This window comes from Daldinia decipiens (assembly GCF_022478715.1).
Source record: "Daldinia decipiens strain CBS 113046 unplaced genomic scaffold F4813scaffold_26, whole genome shotgun sequence".
In the NCBI taxonomy this organism is placed as follows: domain Eukaryota; kingdom Fungi; phylum Ascomycota; class Sordariomycetes; order Xylariales; family Hypoxylaceae; genus Daldinia; species Daldinia decipiens.
Genome location: NW_026054569.1, coordinates 43,489 through 60,432, shown reverse-complemented (window position 1 = coordinate 60,432; position 16,944 = coordinate 43,489). Strand labels below are relative to the sequence as shown.

The 16,944-nt window shown below is 46.6% G+C and overlaps 8 protein-coding genes across 8 annotated transcripts; 3 read left to right on the top strand and 5 right to left on the bottom strand.

Annotated features, from left to right (window-relative positions):
* Positions 1-191: 191 nt before the first annotated feature.
* F4813DRAFT_147499 (uncharacterized protein) lies at positions 192-1,486 on the bottom strand. Its single transcript, XM_049238915.1, has 2 exons — positions 1,328-1,486; positions 192-1,265 (listed from the first exon to the last, which is right to left on the bottom strand). Exon 2 carries the CDS (start codon positions 1,196-1,198, stop codon positions 602-604), a length of 597 nt encoding a protein of 198 aa, XP_049097839.1. The 5' UTR covers positions 1,199-1,265; positions 1,328-1,486; the 3' UTR covers positions 192-601.
* Positions 1,487-1,503: 17 nt separating this feature from the next.
* F4813DRAFT_365605 (uncharacterized protein) lies at positions 1,504-3,150 on the bottom strand. The gene is made up of 2 exons (XM_049243939.1): positions 1,861-3,150; positions 1,504-1,777 (listed from the first exon to the last, which is right to left on the bottom strand). The coding sequence occupies exon 1, from the start codon at positions 2,561-2,563 to the stop codon at positions 1,895-1,897; it is 669 nt and encodes a 222-aa protein (XP_049097838.1). The 5' UTR covers positions 2,564-3,150; the 3' UTR covers positions 1,504-1,777; positions 1,861-1,894.
* A 467-nt stretch (positions 3,151-3,617) lies between these two features.
* F4813DRAFT_391154 (uncharacterized protein) lies at positions 3,618-4,845 on the top strand (the record flags this gene model as incomplete). The annotated part of the gene is made up of 4 exons (XM_049247126.1): positions 3,618-3,988; positions 4,074-4,150; positions 4,496-4,725; positions 4,777-4,845. 4 exons carry the CDS (start codon positions 3,618-3,620, stop codon positions 4,843-4,845), a joined length of 747 nt encoding a protein of 248 aa, XP_049097837.1.
* Positions 4,846-6,338: 1,493 nt separating this feature from the next.
* On the bottom strand, positions 6,339-7,766 carry F4813DRAFT_365589 (ribosomal family S4e-domain-containing protein). The gene is made up of 3 exons (XM_049243938.1): positions 7,666-7,766; positions 7,069-7,491; positions 6,339-6,925 (listed from the first exon to the last, which is right to left on the bottom strand). The coding sequence occupies exons 1-3, from the start codon at positions 7,677-7,679 to the stop codon at positions 6,574-6,576; spliced, it is 789 nt and encodes a 262-aa protein (XP_049097836.1). The 5' UTR covers positions 7,680-7,766; the 3' UTR covers positions 6,339-6,573.
* A 683-nt stretch (positions 7,767-8,449) lies between these two features.
* On the bottom strand, positions 8,450-10,707 carry F4813DRAFT_147406 (uncharacterized protein). The gene has a single exon (XM_049238914.1). The coding sequence runs from the start codon at positions 10,273-10,275 to the stop codon at positions 8,641-8,643; it is 1,635 nt and encodes a 544-aa protein (XP_049097835.1). The 5' UTR covers positions 10,276-10,707; the 3' UTR covers positions 8,450-8,640.
* Positions 10,708-12,055: 1,348 nt separating this feature from the next.
* Positions 12,056-12,875, top strand: F4813DRAFT_391151 (uncharacterized protein; the record flags this gene model as incomplete). Its single annotated transcript, XM_049247125.1, has 4 exons — positions 12,056-12,117; positions 12,179-12,397; positions 12,585-12,693; positions 12,786-12,875. 4 exons carry the CDS (start codon positions 12,056-12,058, stop codon positions 12,873-12,875), a joined length of 480 nt encoding a protein of 159 aa, XP_049097834.1.
* A 399-nt stretch (positions 12,876-13,274) lies between these two features.
* On the bottom strand, positions 13,275-14,462 carry F4813DRAFT_391150 (uncharacterized protein; the record flags this gene model as incomplete). Its single annotated transcript, XM_049247124.1, has 2 exons — positions 13,275-13,953; positions 14,014-14,462. The coding sequence occupies 2 exons, from the start codon at positions 14,460-14,462 to the stop codon at positions 13,275-13,277; spliced, it is 1,128 nt and encodes a 375-aa protein (XP_049097833.1).
* A 1,338-nt stretch (positions 14,463-15,800) lies between these two features.
* F4813DRAFT_365581 (protein translocase SEC6) lies at positions 15,801-16,847 on the top strand. Its single transcript, XM_049243937.1, has 3 exons — positions 15,801-16,112; positions 16,286-16,372; positions 16,432-16,847. The coding sequence occupies exons 1-3, from the start codon at positions 16,031-16,033 to the stop codon at positions 16,470-16,472; spliced, it is 210 nt and encodes a 69-aa protein (XP_049097832.1). The 5' UTR covers positions 15,801-16,030; the 3' UTR covers positions 16,473-16,847.
* Positions 16,848-16,944: the final 97 nt, after the last annotated feature.

Sequence of the window (16,944 nt, the reverse complement as noted above, 5' to 3'; positions counted from 1 at the left end):
CGCATGACGAACACCTGTACAGCCTTGACACGGCTTCAAAGACAGCCGGACTTGTGTTACACCGTCTAAACCGATATTTTCTAGCCGTTCCGCAGAACAGGTAGCCGTGGAGGAAACAGTCATTGAGAGCCAAGCGGAAAATACTTCATAGATAGTATCCCCATGACGAAAATAGTCTAATACGATCGGAGATATTCATAGTTGAAGGCTGTGTAGGATGTTGTCCAGATACGAGAGGGTACAATTAGAAGCCAAATGTTAGACAGAGAACAGATCGATCGGCGAGCGCCACTTATAGCTGAACAAATACCTACCTGACTCCAGACACAGTGCGTTCCGCTGGGCAAAATTGCTGGTATCGAAGATAAACTAACGTGTGTGGCTTGCTTGGAGTAGGATCCCGCTTCAGTACGTGAATATTTGATGCATATCACCAATCAGCAAGTTGCCAATGGCAAACTTATCGAGTCTCGACGTGCGGGAGGAGCGGAGATATATAAGATTGGTTCTTGGTTCTTGGTTCTTGGTTCTTGGTGTTGAGCCCCAAGTATGGGTTGCGTACCAAGACCTTTCCTCCACCGGCTTTAATTACTTAGCACGGTTAGTCGCCCTTTTCTAGCGGTTGTTTGGTATTTTCTCTTTCTTCTTTCCTCCCCAGGACCTTCGCTACCCATTCTTCGATTTCTCGTTCAGCCTCTTCGTCAGTTCGGCCGCCCGAGGGTCCAACATGTCCCCTTGTCATACTCCTTAAATCATCGACGCTCGAGATGTCAAAGGCCCACGATAGGCCACCTGTCATCATAATACCGAATCCTATGACATTGAGCGTGGCGAGGTTTAGAGCCTCGAGAGCTATTAACGAGCCATCGGATTGTACCTTGTTAACTTGTTGATGACTCTGGTGATAAAATTTGGGAATCGTCGCCAATTGTTTTCTAACTACCGCCCGTCTTGTTATTAGAGTCGAGAGCGAAAGAAAGCCCGCGCCGGCGAAGAAGAGGCCTAGTTGCTTGAGCGAGCGTTGCGATAGTATCGGCGGTCGAGGCCGGGGATATGGCATCGTATTCTGGAGGGGCTGGAGGGGCTGGAGGGGCTGTGAAGGCTGAACAGGTTTAGTAGGTTGTTGAGCCTGTGTGGCAGGAGCTGGCGAAGGATCGCTATCTTTCGCCATTGTCATAGTAGTTCCAAATGACCACATTGGAGTTTTTGCGATCTATATCGAAGTTATGTATGCGGTAGAAAAGAATGAGAAACTGATCTAAACGCTAGGGAAAGATAAGTATCAAAATATCAAGACATCAAGACATCAAGACATCAACTTTTCTACATTAAAGAGTGACAGTCCTGCGTATCACAAGGGTACCGAAGGGCCTTGCAAAACGGGCTCGGAAGAAGATGGAGGGGTTTGATGTCGTGCGCAAGTAAATGTGTAAATGTGTAAATGTGTAGGTGAAGAGCCCAGAATTCGCAAAGGGAATTCCCCAACTCGAATCTGGGGTAAGTGGGGATTATATACATGGGATAGTAGCATAAGTCTTGTTAATCGGGTAGAGGATAACGCTATCCACAAACTCGGGTAGATATGCTTTTCAGTTAACTACCTACCTAACCTAACCTAGGTAGTTACCGAAACATAAAACTCCAGGGTCCACAACTAGTTAACCACGAATTCATATACATACCTAGGATTAATTTAATCCTTATAATTACAAATAGCTTAAATTATTAATGCCAACATTCTAACATCTATTTAACCCAGGTTTCTTTCCTTTTCCTTCTACAACACGGATTAGTTCATATATCTATCATCATGCAGAGAACTACCCATATTTAGACGGGCTGAACTCTTGGATGTCTCACCAAAGCCGAGCCGCACAATTGTATATCATGCAAGCTACCTAGTCTTAGCCTGAGATGACAGGTCAATTCCTAGATGTGGTGTAGATGTTGACTCCTTCGGAGCTCTCGGTGAATCGAGAATGAACTGAATTATCCATTCTTTACTCGTCAGGCTCTTGTCGCATTCACGCCACATGTCCGAATACTTCGGAAGGACCAGCCCCAAGAGCCGCACCAGGAAGACGAGACAAGGCCGAATGCTCTCCAGCTTGAAGTGAAGCCAAAGCTCACTTGGCGACAATTGACTCTTAGCATTTTCTATCGGGAACACTTCGGACCAATGAATTGGATGCTCGTTGTCGTATTCTATTAAATCCGTCATCCGGTTTAACGCTATATCTAAGTGAGCCAGGGGGTGTCGAAGCGTCGAAACAGTCCCAAGCGGTACTCGTATATCTTCAACAGTGGCGTGGGCAGCAATGACCCTATTTACGAATCGCCGGTATAGCTTCTTTCGCCCATCTCTCAGTCTAGATTGCTCGACCTCAGTGACTAATTCTTCGTAAAACTGAGCGACGCGGTTGGAAGGCTCCACCCCGACAAGAGGAAACCAAACCGATTCTTCCCGAACGTAGAATCTTGCTATGTGCAGTGGAGGCTGTTCACCGTCCAGACATTTTCGAGCAGTAGTGATCCAGTCACAGTATGCTGCGAATCTACTCATCGTTCAGCTTGAGTGATAATGGTATAACTTCAAGAATAATCCGTATAAGATGACCTCCTGAAGAACATGTTATGTCGCAATACGAGAAGTTATGATGCTCTTATACACAGAGGCCGTGATAGAATTGTGCTATGAATTATATATGTTTGTATGGGAACACCGCCGGTTCTACGGCAACCCGAAGAATCGTTAGCGAACGACTGGATACGCCATCATAGTCTCGCGTTCAGCTCGTGGGGAACAGGAAAAAGCAAGACAGTCATCGCAAAAATCGGGTGAGAATAATGTTGCGGCGTATTGATTAGATCTGGACGCCGGGATCACTATCGTCCATAATTCTCGTGTAAGCAAGCCTCAGACTGATATTATTGTTACTAGTATCTGCAACTCGACAGATTTGTGCTTCTTTCACTGCGCTGCCGGAGAAAAGTTCCCGGAAATGGGGCGGTGAGAGAATACCGTATGCCAATTATTGAACGATACCCTTCTTGATAGGCTGTTGCTTTTATGGCTGAGTGAAGCAAACCACCTAAGCTTAGGTACATTAATTGTAAGTTGTATCATATAGATAAAGGTAGGTGAGTACTACTAGAGGAAAGAAGAAAAGAAAACAAACGCTATGTGATATGGTATAACGTATATGAGGTATCCATCATGTAAGCGCTTACCTAGGTACCTAGGTACATGTATGTACAGCAGTTCGGCTACCCGCATAAGGTCGAAAACACGTGAGCTCCCACAGTACATAGGTACATTGAGTACATCTATAAAGTGGAGCCACCCAGGTTATGTACCTATGTATGTAAGTGCGGCTGATTGGCCTAGATAAGATCGATCTACATAAAATACGGGAGGTTCCGACCCGTTGGATTTGGGTTTGGCCTCCACTTATATTCCGTACCATATTCGGATTTACATAGGTATGTATCTTCACCTTCACTACATACACCTTGACCTACATGTGTCTTATGAATATCAATATTTAGAGAGTTCCCTTACCGTCCAATCTCCGGAACATTAGAAACCTAAAATACTTAGTACCTAGGTTAATATAATGGGGAAAGATAAGTCATCCAAGAAAACTCAATCTTCAAATCCTTCAACGACAGCTGCGGCCAGATCACCGGGTTGGCCACCGTTTAAGCCGCCTCTACCTGTTGTGCAACTCTACCCGGAAGCCCCTTCCGAGGGATTGGAGGACAAGATAATCCTACTGCGAAACTTCTGGCCAAAGAGCCTTTGTCGAGACTATGTCAATTTTCTCAAGACGCTGCCCTTGACGACTACCCCTGGCCGCCCAAAGCGTGGCGAGGCAGTAAGGGTGAACGATAGGTTCCAAGTTGATGATAACCACTTCGCAGAGAAACTATGGCTTGAAACAGGATTGAAGGATACCTTGCTAGATGAGTCTTATAAGCATCTATGGTTAGTAGAGTTTTCGCCTCACCAGCAACAATACTAACCACTTCGACGGCTCCAAACGCCTTTCTCAACTAACGAATACACATAGGGGCGGTGACGCGGTGGGGTTAAATCCCAACATCCGAGTATATCGATATTCTAAAGGGCAATATTTTGATTGCCATTGTATGTACCTTTTACATCATCTGTCTTAGATTTTTCTATACAGCCACGTTCGTCAAGTGACTGCAGACTTATGCAAAGAAAGGTTATTTAGTCCAAGAAGCGGGGTCCATTCTGTAGCAAACTCTCTGCATTTCCTTCTCCAAATAGCAAGGGTTCATATCCGATCCTTTACATCTCGTTTGCCCCTTATCGCCACCTTGATGCATCATCTAGCCCCGGCATAGGTTGACGGCGGTATCGGGATCATGGCCAAAAGTTTCTTGCATTATTGTTGCTCACGGACCCTACTCAGCTAAAACTATTTCAATATGCATGAGGATCATATTTACTAATCTATAATTACAGACGATGATTCAAATCTAGTGACTCTACAACATCCTGAAGAGCCATCTAACACCATCAACACCAAAACGACTTGGACACTATTGCTGTATCTGACCTCGGTAGCTGAAGGCTGTACTGGCGGAGAAACTGTTTTCTATCCTCGAGATCGCAAATCACCAAAAGAAGAAATTGCCATTGCCCCTGAAACGGGGTTACTTTTACTTCACAAACATGGCGATGACTGTTTACTGGTATGCTAAACGGTGCCTTTCTTGTTCTATAAAAGCTAACCCCGTTTAAAGCACGAAGGTCGAGAAGTAACAGCAGGAGAAAAGTGGATAATTCGAACTGATCTTTGCGTAAAGAGGTGATTCCTTGGGACTTACACACTTGGAGATATCTAGTGTGAGAGGTCTCTCTCACCCATGGCGTTGACAAGTCCTAAGCTACCTAGGTAGGTAAGAAAATATCTCTTAATGTGCACAAGCATTATCACCTAACAGTACCACCTCTAAGTAGACTAATTCGAATATAATTCAAACAAGAAATTAGCTGGCTGTTTGAAGCTATCTTCACTAAAGAGAGCTAAAAGACATATAACTGGCTTCGTCCTCAAGCTAGATCCGAATACTCCCAAGCAGATACAATCCAGGTTGGCAAATCGTGCTCTTAAATAGTTTAGCGAGTATGCATCTCTACCATTTAATACTATCCGAGCCTCAACAAAAGTCTGTAGTTATCGGTGGAAGACTAGGGACGCCTCCATAGCCATGTTTTGGTACTAGGCACTGCATAGCAAGCATCTCTGCCATATTGTATCGCAACATAATGAAGCCACCTATGTAAGCCACCTCACCGGCCGTGTCTGAGGTATAGAGCAAGGCTCGTCCAATAAACCCCGAGTATGCACCGGATAGTCATGGCTTTGTACCATCATCGCTTACCGCTCCATACTAGAATAATTATACCCTAGTAACGGACTTAATATGTTTCAGCGATAGCTTCGAGATTTTGTCCCCGACGCCTACGCGACGGCCAATCGGCCTACATTATATTCTGCTTCGGAACGCCGTAGTCATTTGCCCGAAACACTCTCGCGCTTACGTGCTAGTCGAGCCTTCAAGCAAATATATAATTCTTCCAGGGCAGGTTCACCACCTAGACCAACATAGCTAACAAGCCAGCCCCCCTGGACTTGCTTTCTAGACCGCCATCTTCTCAGCATTTAGACATCTACCTTCTAGATAGTGTAGTTTCAGACAACCTTTTGGACCCCCCTCCCTGGGAAAGCAGAACCCAATATCGAACCGAGATGACATCAACCCTCTTCAACAAAGTCCTACATACAGACTGTATGGTACAGTCTAGAGCGTCTCATTACCATGCCCTAGCCTTTGATCTTCTTCGGGAACCCAGATACTGTCTTCTAACCCTCTAGCCTAGGCCGCCACAGTTTCATTTGCCCACCCCTAAATACTACGAAGCACACGGCAGATCGGGCACTGCATGTTAGATAGTCTACAGAATGGAAATTTTTACAATAGAACAGGCGGTGAACTAGAACAAGGATGATGGCTTTGGGAAAGACGGAATAGAGGGGATTGATGGGTGTAAGATTTTGTTTACATGTTGCGCGTTAAGCACGATCATGCAGAGGATTATACTGTCTGAAAATTAATGCTAGACTGACTTGTTCTACTATCACCGGCTAGCATAGGTAGTAAGAGAGAAGAATCTTCGAATGCGGCAAATTCACGCGACATTCCTGGTCTTTCCTTGTTGAAATTGGCTCGATAGGGACGATATTAGGGTTATGGGGGGGGGTGAGGGCATGTAGGCAAGGCTACAACCACGCATATCAACAAGAGACACAAAAATACTAGCATGCACAATCTGGAAGATCAGATACATAACTGCCTGAACTAGAGGCGGGATCAGGGGTCAATTAATTTTCATTATCATTGACCTAGGTAAACCACGAATCTTACTCGTTTGGTAAGATTGAATCGGATATGCCACAGACTCCAGTTCCCATGCGTTGTGAAAAAAGTCAACCCTCTGCCAGATCCCGTTTTGTTGTTTTACCGAAAGAAGACCATTTAGTGGCCGGCCAGAGCGTGGGCTCGGCGGCGGTCACGCTCCTCCGCAATGGTGAGCTTGACACCCTTACCCTTGGGCAGAGAGATCCAGGGCTTCTCGGCGCCGATGACGAAGACGTTGTTCTCACGGGTAGCGAAGGTGTTGTCAATGGCGTCCTTGATGTGGACGATGTTGAAACCTCCATCGTGACGCTCACGGTGGGTAATGACACCGACACGACCCATGTTGCGACCACCAGTAGCCATGGCAATGGCGCCAGTGTCGAACTTGATGAAGTCCTCAATCTTGCCAGTGGCGAGGTTGATCTTGACGGTGTCGTTGACCTTGATAGAAGGGTCAGGGTAGCGGATGCTATAAAAAAGACTTATTAGCATGCGCGGAGCAAAGGGGGACATACCAGCCATTAGTTCGAAGCTCGATCTTATCACAAGATGGGAAAAGGTGGTTCAACCAAAGCTTGATCCAACGGCTGAATGATGTCTGACAGAACTCACGTTCTCGCATCGTGCGTGACCAAGAATGGGATTCCGCCCTTGCCAAGTTGCACTCGCTTGACCTTGCCGAGCTTGTACTCGGCCTCCTCGGTCTGGATTCGGTGGATGGTGTATCGGCCCTTGGTGTCGTAGATGAGTCGGAAGTTCTCGCCAGTCTTCTCGAGGGTGATGACGTCCATGAAGCCGGCAGGGTAGGTGGTGTCGGTGCGGACCTTGCCGTCAACCTTGACCAGGCGCTGCATGAGGATGGCCTTGGTCTCGCGGTAGTTCAAGGCATACTTCAAACGGTTGCGGATGAAGATGATGAGGGGCATGCAGTCGCGCTGCTTGTGAGGACCGGCCGACGGCTTAGGGGCGTAGACACCCGAAAGCTTGTCGAGAAGCCAGTGGGAGGGGGCGCTCAGGCGCTTCTGATGCTTCTTACTGCAAGTTGAAATATAATTAGTACATGTCGTGTAAGATTTCAGCGGTGGGAAATTCGACGTGGAGATGCGCGTTTCGAGAGTTGTGAGAACTTCTTAAGCAGACACATCTTTCCCTCAAATACGATTCAAATACGATTGAAGTGAGTACTGGATTAAGAGGGAATATACTTACGGTCCACGGGCCATTTTGACTGTTCAACGATGGGTATTGGAGTTATCGTGAAGTGGCAGATTCGTGTGGAGGATTGTCAATTGCGACTTGAGAAAAAGTTGAATTGGATGTGCTTAGTTCCAAATCCTTTTCGGGAAGCGAGAAAAGGCAGGTTTGTGCCCTAGTGTGATGTGGGGCCATTTAGGTGTTAGGCGTTAGGTGTTAGGTGGTCTGTGCACGGGCAGCTGCAGGACCTCAATATCTTGGCACTTCAATGTTGTTCCACAAGATCTGCTGGGGGGTACGTACCTTCATCGTCAATTCTGGACCACAAAGCAAAGCAACATGAGCGTATTTTTTAACATACTGCCAACACACTTAACTAATATGAGCATCTCAAGGAGATTGGCCAAATATACATAAACCAGGCTCTCATAATGCATTTTGATCACCATGGATTAATCCTCACATATCAGAACGTACATACATTCGAGTACATACATTCGAGCCCAGGTAAACGACTCGAAGCCCCTAAAACTCTTCCTTCGTCTTACTGCGAATATAGGATCGGTCAACACAGATTCGTTAATAAATTTAGAGTTATTTTGTTGTGACTATAAAGTCACCAGTCATTGTCATAAGCCCGCTTTCCTTCCATTTTCCGTCCCACGGTATGTATCATATTCGTCCCATTCGCACCTTAGCCAGTGATACACCCGTATTGTATGTTCTGTAACGACAGGACCTTTATGCTCAATGAAGCATAAAATCAGCTAGATTTTCCTGCGTAATTTCGACTCCATTCCGGGCCGAGTTCTGGCAACATCGACTAAAAACCCATCCTTCATACCTCGGGCTACCTTGTAGTTTATCCCCCCGGTCTCTAGGTAGAGTGCTAGTCTTAGCCATGTGCCAATCGTCACAATTTCTTAGTTCCCTTTCAAAGGTATTCACTACTTTGTGTTTTGATAGATCCTTCGACGTGACTAGGTGATTTCATCCTGGACCACGTCTCTCCGAAGGCGGCTCACTTGTAACCTGCGTGTCATCGAGGAGGAGACGTGATATGTCCATTTCTCCCATACTACCAGACCCAAATCCGGGTCCTGAGCTTTCATTCCAGTAAAGGCTATGATGAGGTTGTTGAGACGAATCTCCCGTTTCAATGAAACTGGAAGGCAACGGCCACTTTGGCATATCTTCCTTCGAGTTGGTTCGGTTGAGTTGGGGTTCGAGCAAAGCCGACTTAGAAACATGTAGTGAATTATCGATTGCCATATTGACAGAAGGCTCTAATAGGTTGTTGCCTCGTCCTGGCTGCCCGGGCTCTCTAACTTGCATGGCCGTCTTTTCTGTACCTGCGAACTTCTCGGGGTACTTATTTCGTAACCGATCTCGTAGGTCGGTCGGCTGCCTACTCGACAGGTTAAATCTTGGATCCCTCTGGATCTTGGTCCACTGCGGCCCATATAGCTCAAACCCTTCCAATATCTCTCTATCATCCTGCTCAGAGAATGGACGTCGCTCTCTCCGATGCGACTTTTTGAAAGGCCCTTTTATGCCTAACTCCACCAAATCTTCCATTTTCTTGCGATGCGCCCTACTTTTTCGTTGTCTCTGGGGCGTAGGATCAGAATCGTTCTGGACCGATTGCGTCTGCTCGACTTCAATCTCTTCTTCTGTCTCGTTCAGAATATTTTCGGACATGAGACCCTTCGTCGGCTTCCCCTTAGCCTTTACACCGGGCTGCTTCTCTCGGGATATGTCGCCTCTAGCTGACGGGCTTGCTCGGAGCTCTTCGGGGCAGCAAGTCCGAAATCTGTCTTTTAGATCACCCGCAGTCCGGTCATTGAATCTGTAATCGGGGTCTTCCAAAATGTCTGTCCATCTTCCAACACCATGCTTGCTCACACCAAGCAATAAATGATTGGTCTCTTCTTCTGACCATTTTCGTCGCGGCTTAGCGGCCCGTCGCTTAACCTTCCCCGTTGGCGTTCGTTCGGGCTCGGGCGGAGGGCTGGGATTCGTCTTCTCTTCAACCGGTTCTGATGTTTCGGGCGGCTTTGTAATGCTGAGAGCTTGAGGGGGCTCGGAATGCGGACGATTATCGAACGACCCGGAAGAAATTGGCGGGAAAAGAGAAGCATCCGATGGCGGCTCGAGCAATCCTACTATGATTGGTGGAAACATATGCTGCTGAGTAGCCGCTTTCTGTTTCTTGAGCGGTTGCGGTAGCTGCACGAAGTCTTCCTTTACCGGTCGTCTCTTCTTTCCAAGGTCTTCGGTGCTATCTGGCGTGTCATCTAGTATCATGCGCAGATCCTGGGACGATATATGACTTAGTAATGCTCGATCTGATGGTTGACTAATGTCGGCCCTTAAGGAGGCATTCGTGACGACAGCCTCGTCTACGATCGAATGCAACGAGGGCATAGACTGCGAAGCTAATTGACCTAGATTTGTGTCCGGCACTTCGGGTCTCTGACTGGCATCGGGCCCGATAGGATGAAGGCGGCTGGACGCCTTGGGGAGAGGAAGGACTTTGATGGGTGGGAGCTCAGCATGGTGAGGCCGTGGTGTAGCAGTTGATTCGTTCAGCAGATGAATGAGTCGCGGCTCGATAGTAGCCATCGTGGGTCGATGGGAGATGGCAAGGGAAGGGCATTGGGAGAGAAAAAAAGGGTCTCGGACGGACTCTTTGTTTGCACAGCGAGGAGGAGGCGGGAGGCGAGAGGCGGGCGAAGGCGAGAAGTGAAAGTAGAAGTAGAAGTAGAAGTGGGATATAGGCGATAAGGGGAATGAAGAACAATCGAGACTCGTAAGAGATCAGGGAAAATAGTGAGGACAAGGACACTACTGTTTGATCTGTCTGAGTGAGAAATGCCACGAGAATTCAGCACAGTATGTATGATACTGTCTTGTCTGTGTCTGTCTATCCTTGGTAGATAGATGCGAAAAGGGTAAGAAGGCTTTGGATTATGGTTCGAGGAAAAAAAGAAAGGGTAAGAAAAAACATTAAAAAAAAAGGTTGTGTAGACGATCAATCACCGATAAAGCATCAAATAGATCCTAGGATCTTCATATTCTCGTTGCCCCCTTTTTCTTTACTTTGAGGGGAGGGAATAATGACAATAGTAATAATAAATAAATAAGAGAGAGAGAGAGAGAGAGAAAAAGGAAAACTTCTTTCCTATCATTGATAGGACCAAAAGTATGGCTGCATGTACTAGGAAAATGGGAGAAAAAGGTATTAGTGCGGATTGGCCGCGTTTGCGTTTTCTTTTCAGTCTTCTTCTCACTGCTGCTGCTTCACGTGAAGAAACACCATTGGAACCATTGGAACCATTGGAACCATTGACAATTGACTTGACCATTGATCGTTGATCATTGATCCCTCCTTAATGTAGAGTGACCAGTGACCAGTGACCTACCTACCTACCTACCTACCTCTTTATGTACTAAAACAAATGCAGCAATTTACTGAACCGATTAGGTTATGGGTGATGATAGCTGCCTTCGGGGTGACGGAACCTTTTGGGGGTCAATGGGCCTGCAAAGACCAAAAACTCTCTCAAAAGTTATTTATGAAAAAGAGTGGAAGGGGAAAGAAAAAAAAAAGAGAGAAACGAGGAGGGATGGCTCTGGTTACACTAGAGATAACCATAGCAGTGAATTTCAAATTAATCATCCTCCTTTCTCGGCTGGGTAAAATGCCAAGAATTTCTCAAATCTGCAATTGCGAATGGAATTATCTGATGCGTTTCTCTTTCCTTGCGGTCTGCGGTCCACGGACCTTGGACCTTGGACCTTGCCTCTTGCTGCCGTTTGATCCTTTAAAGTTTCCGTACCTGTATCATGACCCAATCGGGACAATCCCGCCTCTATCCCGCCGCTATCCTAGCAGCTCCTTCCCCTATTCTGACACCGCGTTCTACGCCGGTTTGGTTCGGTACTTTTACGTACCTTGACACCATAATCGTTACCATAATCGTTACCATAATCGTTATCATAATCGTTACCATAATCGTTCGACTTACTCATCATACCTAACCCGCATCCTTATTGTTTCAACCTCACCATCCTTTTTCCCTTCTAGAAGGAAGCGTGCCTGCGAGATTAATAATACGAGATCAATATTTCTTTACTACATCTTACGTGGGTCTAACTTCACAAGTCCATCACAAATCAAATCTATCAAGTCTAATAGCCAAACGCTTATCGCATGGTTTACGGCTTGACCCGCTACTATACGTAGACTCTCGTATACGCAAGCAGACATATCACTTATACACATATACCTAACACTCTATTCGTTACCCGCCACAATAAATTTGGTTGGAGGCTAGCCAGATACATATTAATATCAACTAATTATTGCAAGTTTATAATATAATCAAGGGTACCTGGGACTATGGCCTCGCAACTACCGGCGTTCCCCCGCACTGTCTTCACTATCGTGGAGCCTATCTCTCTGTAAGCTATAATATCTTGATTAAGACGTCCATCTTTACCGATAACTAACGTCACCCGTTAGTATTGGCGGCTTTCTCGGGCCCTTCTTAGACCCCGAGTGGTTCATAGCTTCACAGATTGACGCGCTGGATGGCAGTCATCTTGCTCCGCGAGACGATAACGCGCGTCTGATCGCCCTCCAGTTAGGAAACACATACGGGCTCCTATTCCTTCTTGGAGTAGCTGTGCTGTATACCACTACCGAGCTCAAGGTTGTCCGTAACTATCTCATCGCTCTATGGTTCGTTTCCCCAGTTCTTTTCATGTTTCATATGGCGGCAGACGGTGAATATAAGTTTTACGTTGAGTAATGAATAGCATCCTTGTCCCTGGTAGCTCTATACCCACCATGCGGCAGAGTAGCAAACACACCATAACCTTCCCATATAACACGCCTTAGACTAATACTAACCTTTCTCGCCCCACAGGATCGCGGATATAAGTCACGTCGGCGTTACGTGCTGGCTGCTCGGGTACGCTAGGACCTTGGATGTGGGTTCGTGGAACGCTGTGACCTGGGGTAATGTTGGGTTTACTGTAAGTTATACTCCCATCCCTCTACCTCCCAAAATACTCCCAATGAGCCTACGGGGAAATGCTCGAGCTACCACTAACACTGATCCAATAAGACCCTTCTATGCTTAACCCGTACAACCTACCTTCTCGGGCTCTTCGGCCCAGACCGCAAAGCCGTCACGACATCCAAAAAAGTTACTTGAGTTAACTTAGTTAATTTAGGTACCTAGGTTAGGTACTTATATAACTACCATTCTCAAAAAAATAAGTAACACTATAAGGCTACCTTTGCTCGATTCATACCTATGAAAGACGAAGAGCCCCTAGTAACTAGAAATTTTTAATTGACCGGAGAATTTGATCGTAATCCCCTGAAAGCCGAGACGGCCCTTCTGCCTACCAGCCTGCCTGCCTGCCTGCAACTTAGTTGCTCATCTGTCCATATTTCCTCCCTGTCTACAATACCTGAAAACTATTTCCGTAACTGCAAAAGCCATAATACTATCCCGTGCCGAGATGCTTGACCTAAAAAGGTAATAGTCGCCCTAACTATTGGGTGAGAAAGGGCTATTTAATGTAGTGTTGAGACAGTTATACTGTCTTTAGTTTTCGCGCGGCCGTTTCGCTCCGTGGGGGTTCTGCCAGTCGGATTGTTGCTGGTTGCCGCTGAAGAAAGCCGGGTTAAAGTGTGCCGGCTGTTGGAAGCCCATTAAAGGCATGCCCATTCCACCCATTCCGCCCATCATACCGTTGTTCATGCCGGCGTTCATACCAGGGTTCATTCCACCTCCACCTCGTCCACCGCGCATGCCACCACCACGCATTCCTCCGCCCATACCTCCTCCAGGCATCATTCCACCCCGGAAGCCGAAGTTTCCACCGCCGCCGCCGCCGCCACCGCCACCCATGTTGTTAAAACCGAAGTTTCCTCCTCCCATATTGTTATTGAATCCGCTAGGGACATTGTTATGGAAGCCGCCTCCCATGTTGCTTGAGAAGTTGCGGTTAAATCCTCCACGGGGGCCAGCAAAGTTACCACGTCCCCTAAAGTTGCCGCGGTCGTTGTATCCTCCCACATTAGAACCTCCCCGGGTTTGCCCATCCTTATTGGCTCGGGCAGGCGCATCCTTTGGTAAAGTCTTGAATGGATTGTTTGTATGCGATGTATATATGACTGTAACCTTCTTGCCACCTGGTTGAGTGGAAGTGGCAGCAGCGTGCTCTACTTGGTGCTTAGCAGCGGTGGCGGCTTCTTTCGAGGCGAATTCAATATAGGCTTGACTATAACGAAGATATCAGTAAAGGATCGCTAGCTCTACCGGATAACTAGATATTACATACCCCTTACTTTTGCCATTAACTTTGTGTTCACTAAACGTAATATCCTTCAGTTCATCCTCGCAGGAAGCTTGTCGAATCCAGCCACGGATTTCATCGTCTGTAGTCCACCATTGCAGTTCCGAGAGCAATAAGGCACTGGTAGCACCTGGGTCGATGGGCCTGTTGCCGGATGCCTCCTTGCGCTTGACGCCTTGCGGATATGAAGTGGTGGGTGTTGCGCTACTACTTTGGGCATCCATGTTTTGTTGATCGTTGTCGTAATCGTCGTTGTGTGCGTGTGTGGTAGATTCGGAATTAGAGCCGTTGGCAATAGTTATAGAAGAGTTGTTTTCATAAGCATGATTATTCGAATCATCCAGTCTAGAGTCATCGACATCCACATTGGTGTTGGCGTCGTTCGCGTCGTTCGCGTCACCATAGACGTCAATCTCGAAGTCCTCGTCCGCCATATCGGAAAAGGGTTGTTGAAAAGGACGTTGCAATATCAATGAGACTAAGAAGAAAGGTAGTTCTGAAGCTCTGATGTCTGTCAAGTGGGGATGTATTCAGAGTAGATACAATTGCCTGTCGTCTTCCACTCCATATCATCAGTCAACGAGAAATACATGTTTGAATCCTCGACCAGATAAGAGAAGAAATAAATAAGAGGAAAAGAGATTTTCTCACGGTATCAAATACGTACACTTATCAGCCTTTATGATAGATATTTCCTATGAGCTGAGCTCCTTCAAGCAGGCTATCCTCCTTGCACGACGATAGGGCCCTGGATAAATGGAAATATCAAAGACGAAGCTCTGTGCTTGCAGTCTTTAGGCAGCCTTCCTCGAAAATAAGCGCGTGCGCAAGGTCCCTTATTCCCAAATGTCTGAAACTGTTGCGCGACTGCAGAAATGATGGTTGTGTAGAGTAGAGTACAAGCAGCGCGATATCTGAAGTAGAAAAAGATGTAGAACGGTTTCCCCAAGTTTGCCTATGAATTGCTCGATATTCGATATTATGCAAGTATTAGTAGAAAACGTATCCCCCCGTAAAGTGTCCTATGACCCGGTAATAGAACGGTCCGGGAATAAGTAATGCCCTTTTGCGATCCTAATAATCAAACGCGGGTGAAAAAAGAAAGAATAAATAAAATGACCTAAGTTGAGTAGTAGTCAAGAGAGTTGAGAATCAAGAGGGAGGAGGGAGGAGGGAGGAGAGAAAGGAGTTGCAACGCGTCGTAAGCGGCTTGGGCAAGGTGCTACTTAGAGATACACATAGTCGGGTAATAGAGGAATGAGTCAGTCGGCACACTACACCTGGCAATGCAATGTTGACGGATACGTGGTTGATGGGATGAAGCGGGATTGATGTGTGCTTGCCGTTGCGTTGTTGAACTTGGAAGTTTGACACTTTCTGACAGGAAACGGTTTTAGATGGACTCGACAACTAAAAACCGCCGACAAGCGACAAGGGGAGTTCAAGCCCGAAGGTCTAGCGCTAAATCGGTAGAACGGGCTGAGCTTTGGGGGTATGTGACCCACTATTCAGAGGTTTAAATGAGGCTGCGGGTAAGCTGCGGGCAAGCACCGGTATTGGCCCGCTTAGCGTTTAATGTTCTCTGGCTGATTACCTAAACCTAAGCTGCGCCCCCAGGTAGCATTACCTAAGAAGGTTAACTGTTAGGTACATGTACAATACATACATGTACCTATGTACAGGAGGGATACCCCTAACACTCACGTGCACACATGCAGCTGGAGCTTTTAATGTTTTGCTGGCCAGGCCAGATTGCAAACTACCTAGGTACGGCAAGGTTCCACGCTAGCGCATTTGGAGATAACGTACCTGAACATTTACCAGGAAATCTGGCCGAATCCATCACCACTTCACTTGCACCTTCAATTACTTCTCGCTCCTTTCCTTAGCAAGCCAACAATTCAATTTCTTCCCTCGACAAGACACATCTTCCTTGTCTTTCTACAAACGAACCCATCTACCTCGATCGCAACTTTACAATCATCTCCACCATCTATCCACAATGTCGGACATTCAAGATCTCCTCGAAATCCCCAGGGACTTCGTCAAGGACGGCACGCAATTCATGACGCGATGCACTAAGCGTATGTCTATCCCTCGCTCCATACCCCCATATGCCCCCCCGTGTTATGTCTGGAGCTCGAGTACCGTGAGCCGAATAGACGGATACGAGGAATAAGCAAAGCAAGGCAAAGCCGAGGCAGAACAGCGAAGACATAAAATAAGAACGTAGCATACTAACAGTTTTATCTCACAGCCGACAAGCGCGAGTTCATCCAGATCAGCAAGGCCGTCGGTGTTGGTTTCCTAGTCATGGGCGCAATTGGCTACTTGATAAAACTAAGTATGGCTTCGCTCCCACATACGAAGGAGAAGCGTCCTTTACTAATAGTATGTCTACAGTTCACATCCCCGTCAACAACATCTTAGTCGGAGCCGCATAAAATATTCATGAAACGGATTTCGAGGCGCGGAGTTGGGTTTGCTAGGATGCACGACAACGGGAGAGATGTATAGTGAAGACCGGGACGAATAAAGGCATTCATAATACCATAGTACGAGATGTCGGCACTTGTATGGCATTATACGATATACGATTGATCATCACGGTCGGGGTCGAGAAAAAGCTATAGGTTTTGCTCGATTAGTTAATCATAAAAGGGGACGCAAGCTCGAGGTCATAAAAAGCGTTCCTGTATTTGCTCTACCTGCGTTGGCATCTCTATAGGCCATTGTATAAAATTGCTTTTCAGTGCTTTATGAAAATGAGCGAACTTGTGGAAAATCAGCCAGTGCGCCTTGATATTTATCGGGGGGGGCCCCCCCCCCCCCACACCAGCAAAAGAAAAAACACCACCAACGGAAGGCTATAGAGGATTTGGTTAGAGTTTAAAAGAATAAAGAAAGACGAGAAAC

Bases quoted from the DNA above. Each gene is read 5' to 3' on its own strand.
- F4813DRAFT_365589 (XM_049243938.1), bottom strand. The intron at 6,926-7,068 runs GTGAGTTCTGTC...TCTTTTTTATAG, and splicing joins GTCACGCACGATGCGAGAAC to CATCCGCTACCCTGACCCTT.
- F4813DRAFT_365581 (XM_049243937.1), top strand. From the start codon at position 16,031: ATGTCGGACATTCAAGATCTCCTCGAAATCCCCAGGGACTTCGTCAAG. The intron at 16,113-16,285 runs GTATGTCTATCC...TTTATCTCACAG, and splicing joins CATGACGCGATGCACTAAGC to CCGACAAGCGCGAGTTCATC. The intron at 16,373-16,431 runs GTATGGCTTCGC...GTATGTCTACAG, and splicing joins TGGCTACTTGATAAAACTAA to TTCACATCCCCGTCAACAAC.
- F4813DRAFT_365605 (XM_049243939.1), bottom strand. From the start codon at position 2,563: ATGAGTAGATTCGCAGCATACTGTGACTGGATCACTACTGCTCGAAAA.
- F4813DRAFT_147406 (XM_049238914.1), bottom strand. From the start codon at position 10,275: ATGGCTACTATCGAGCCGCGACTCATTCATCTGCTGAACGAATCAACT.
- F4813DRAFT_147499 (XM_049238915.1), bottom strand. From the start codon at position 1,198: ATGTGGTCATTTGGAACTACTATGACAATGGCGAAAGATAGCGATCCT.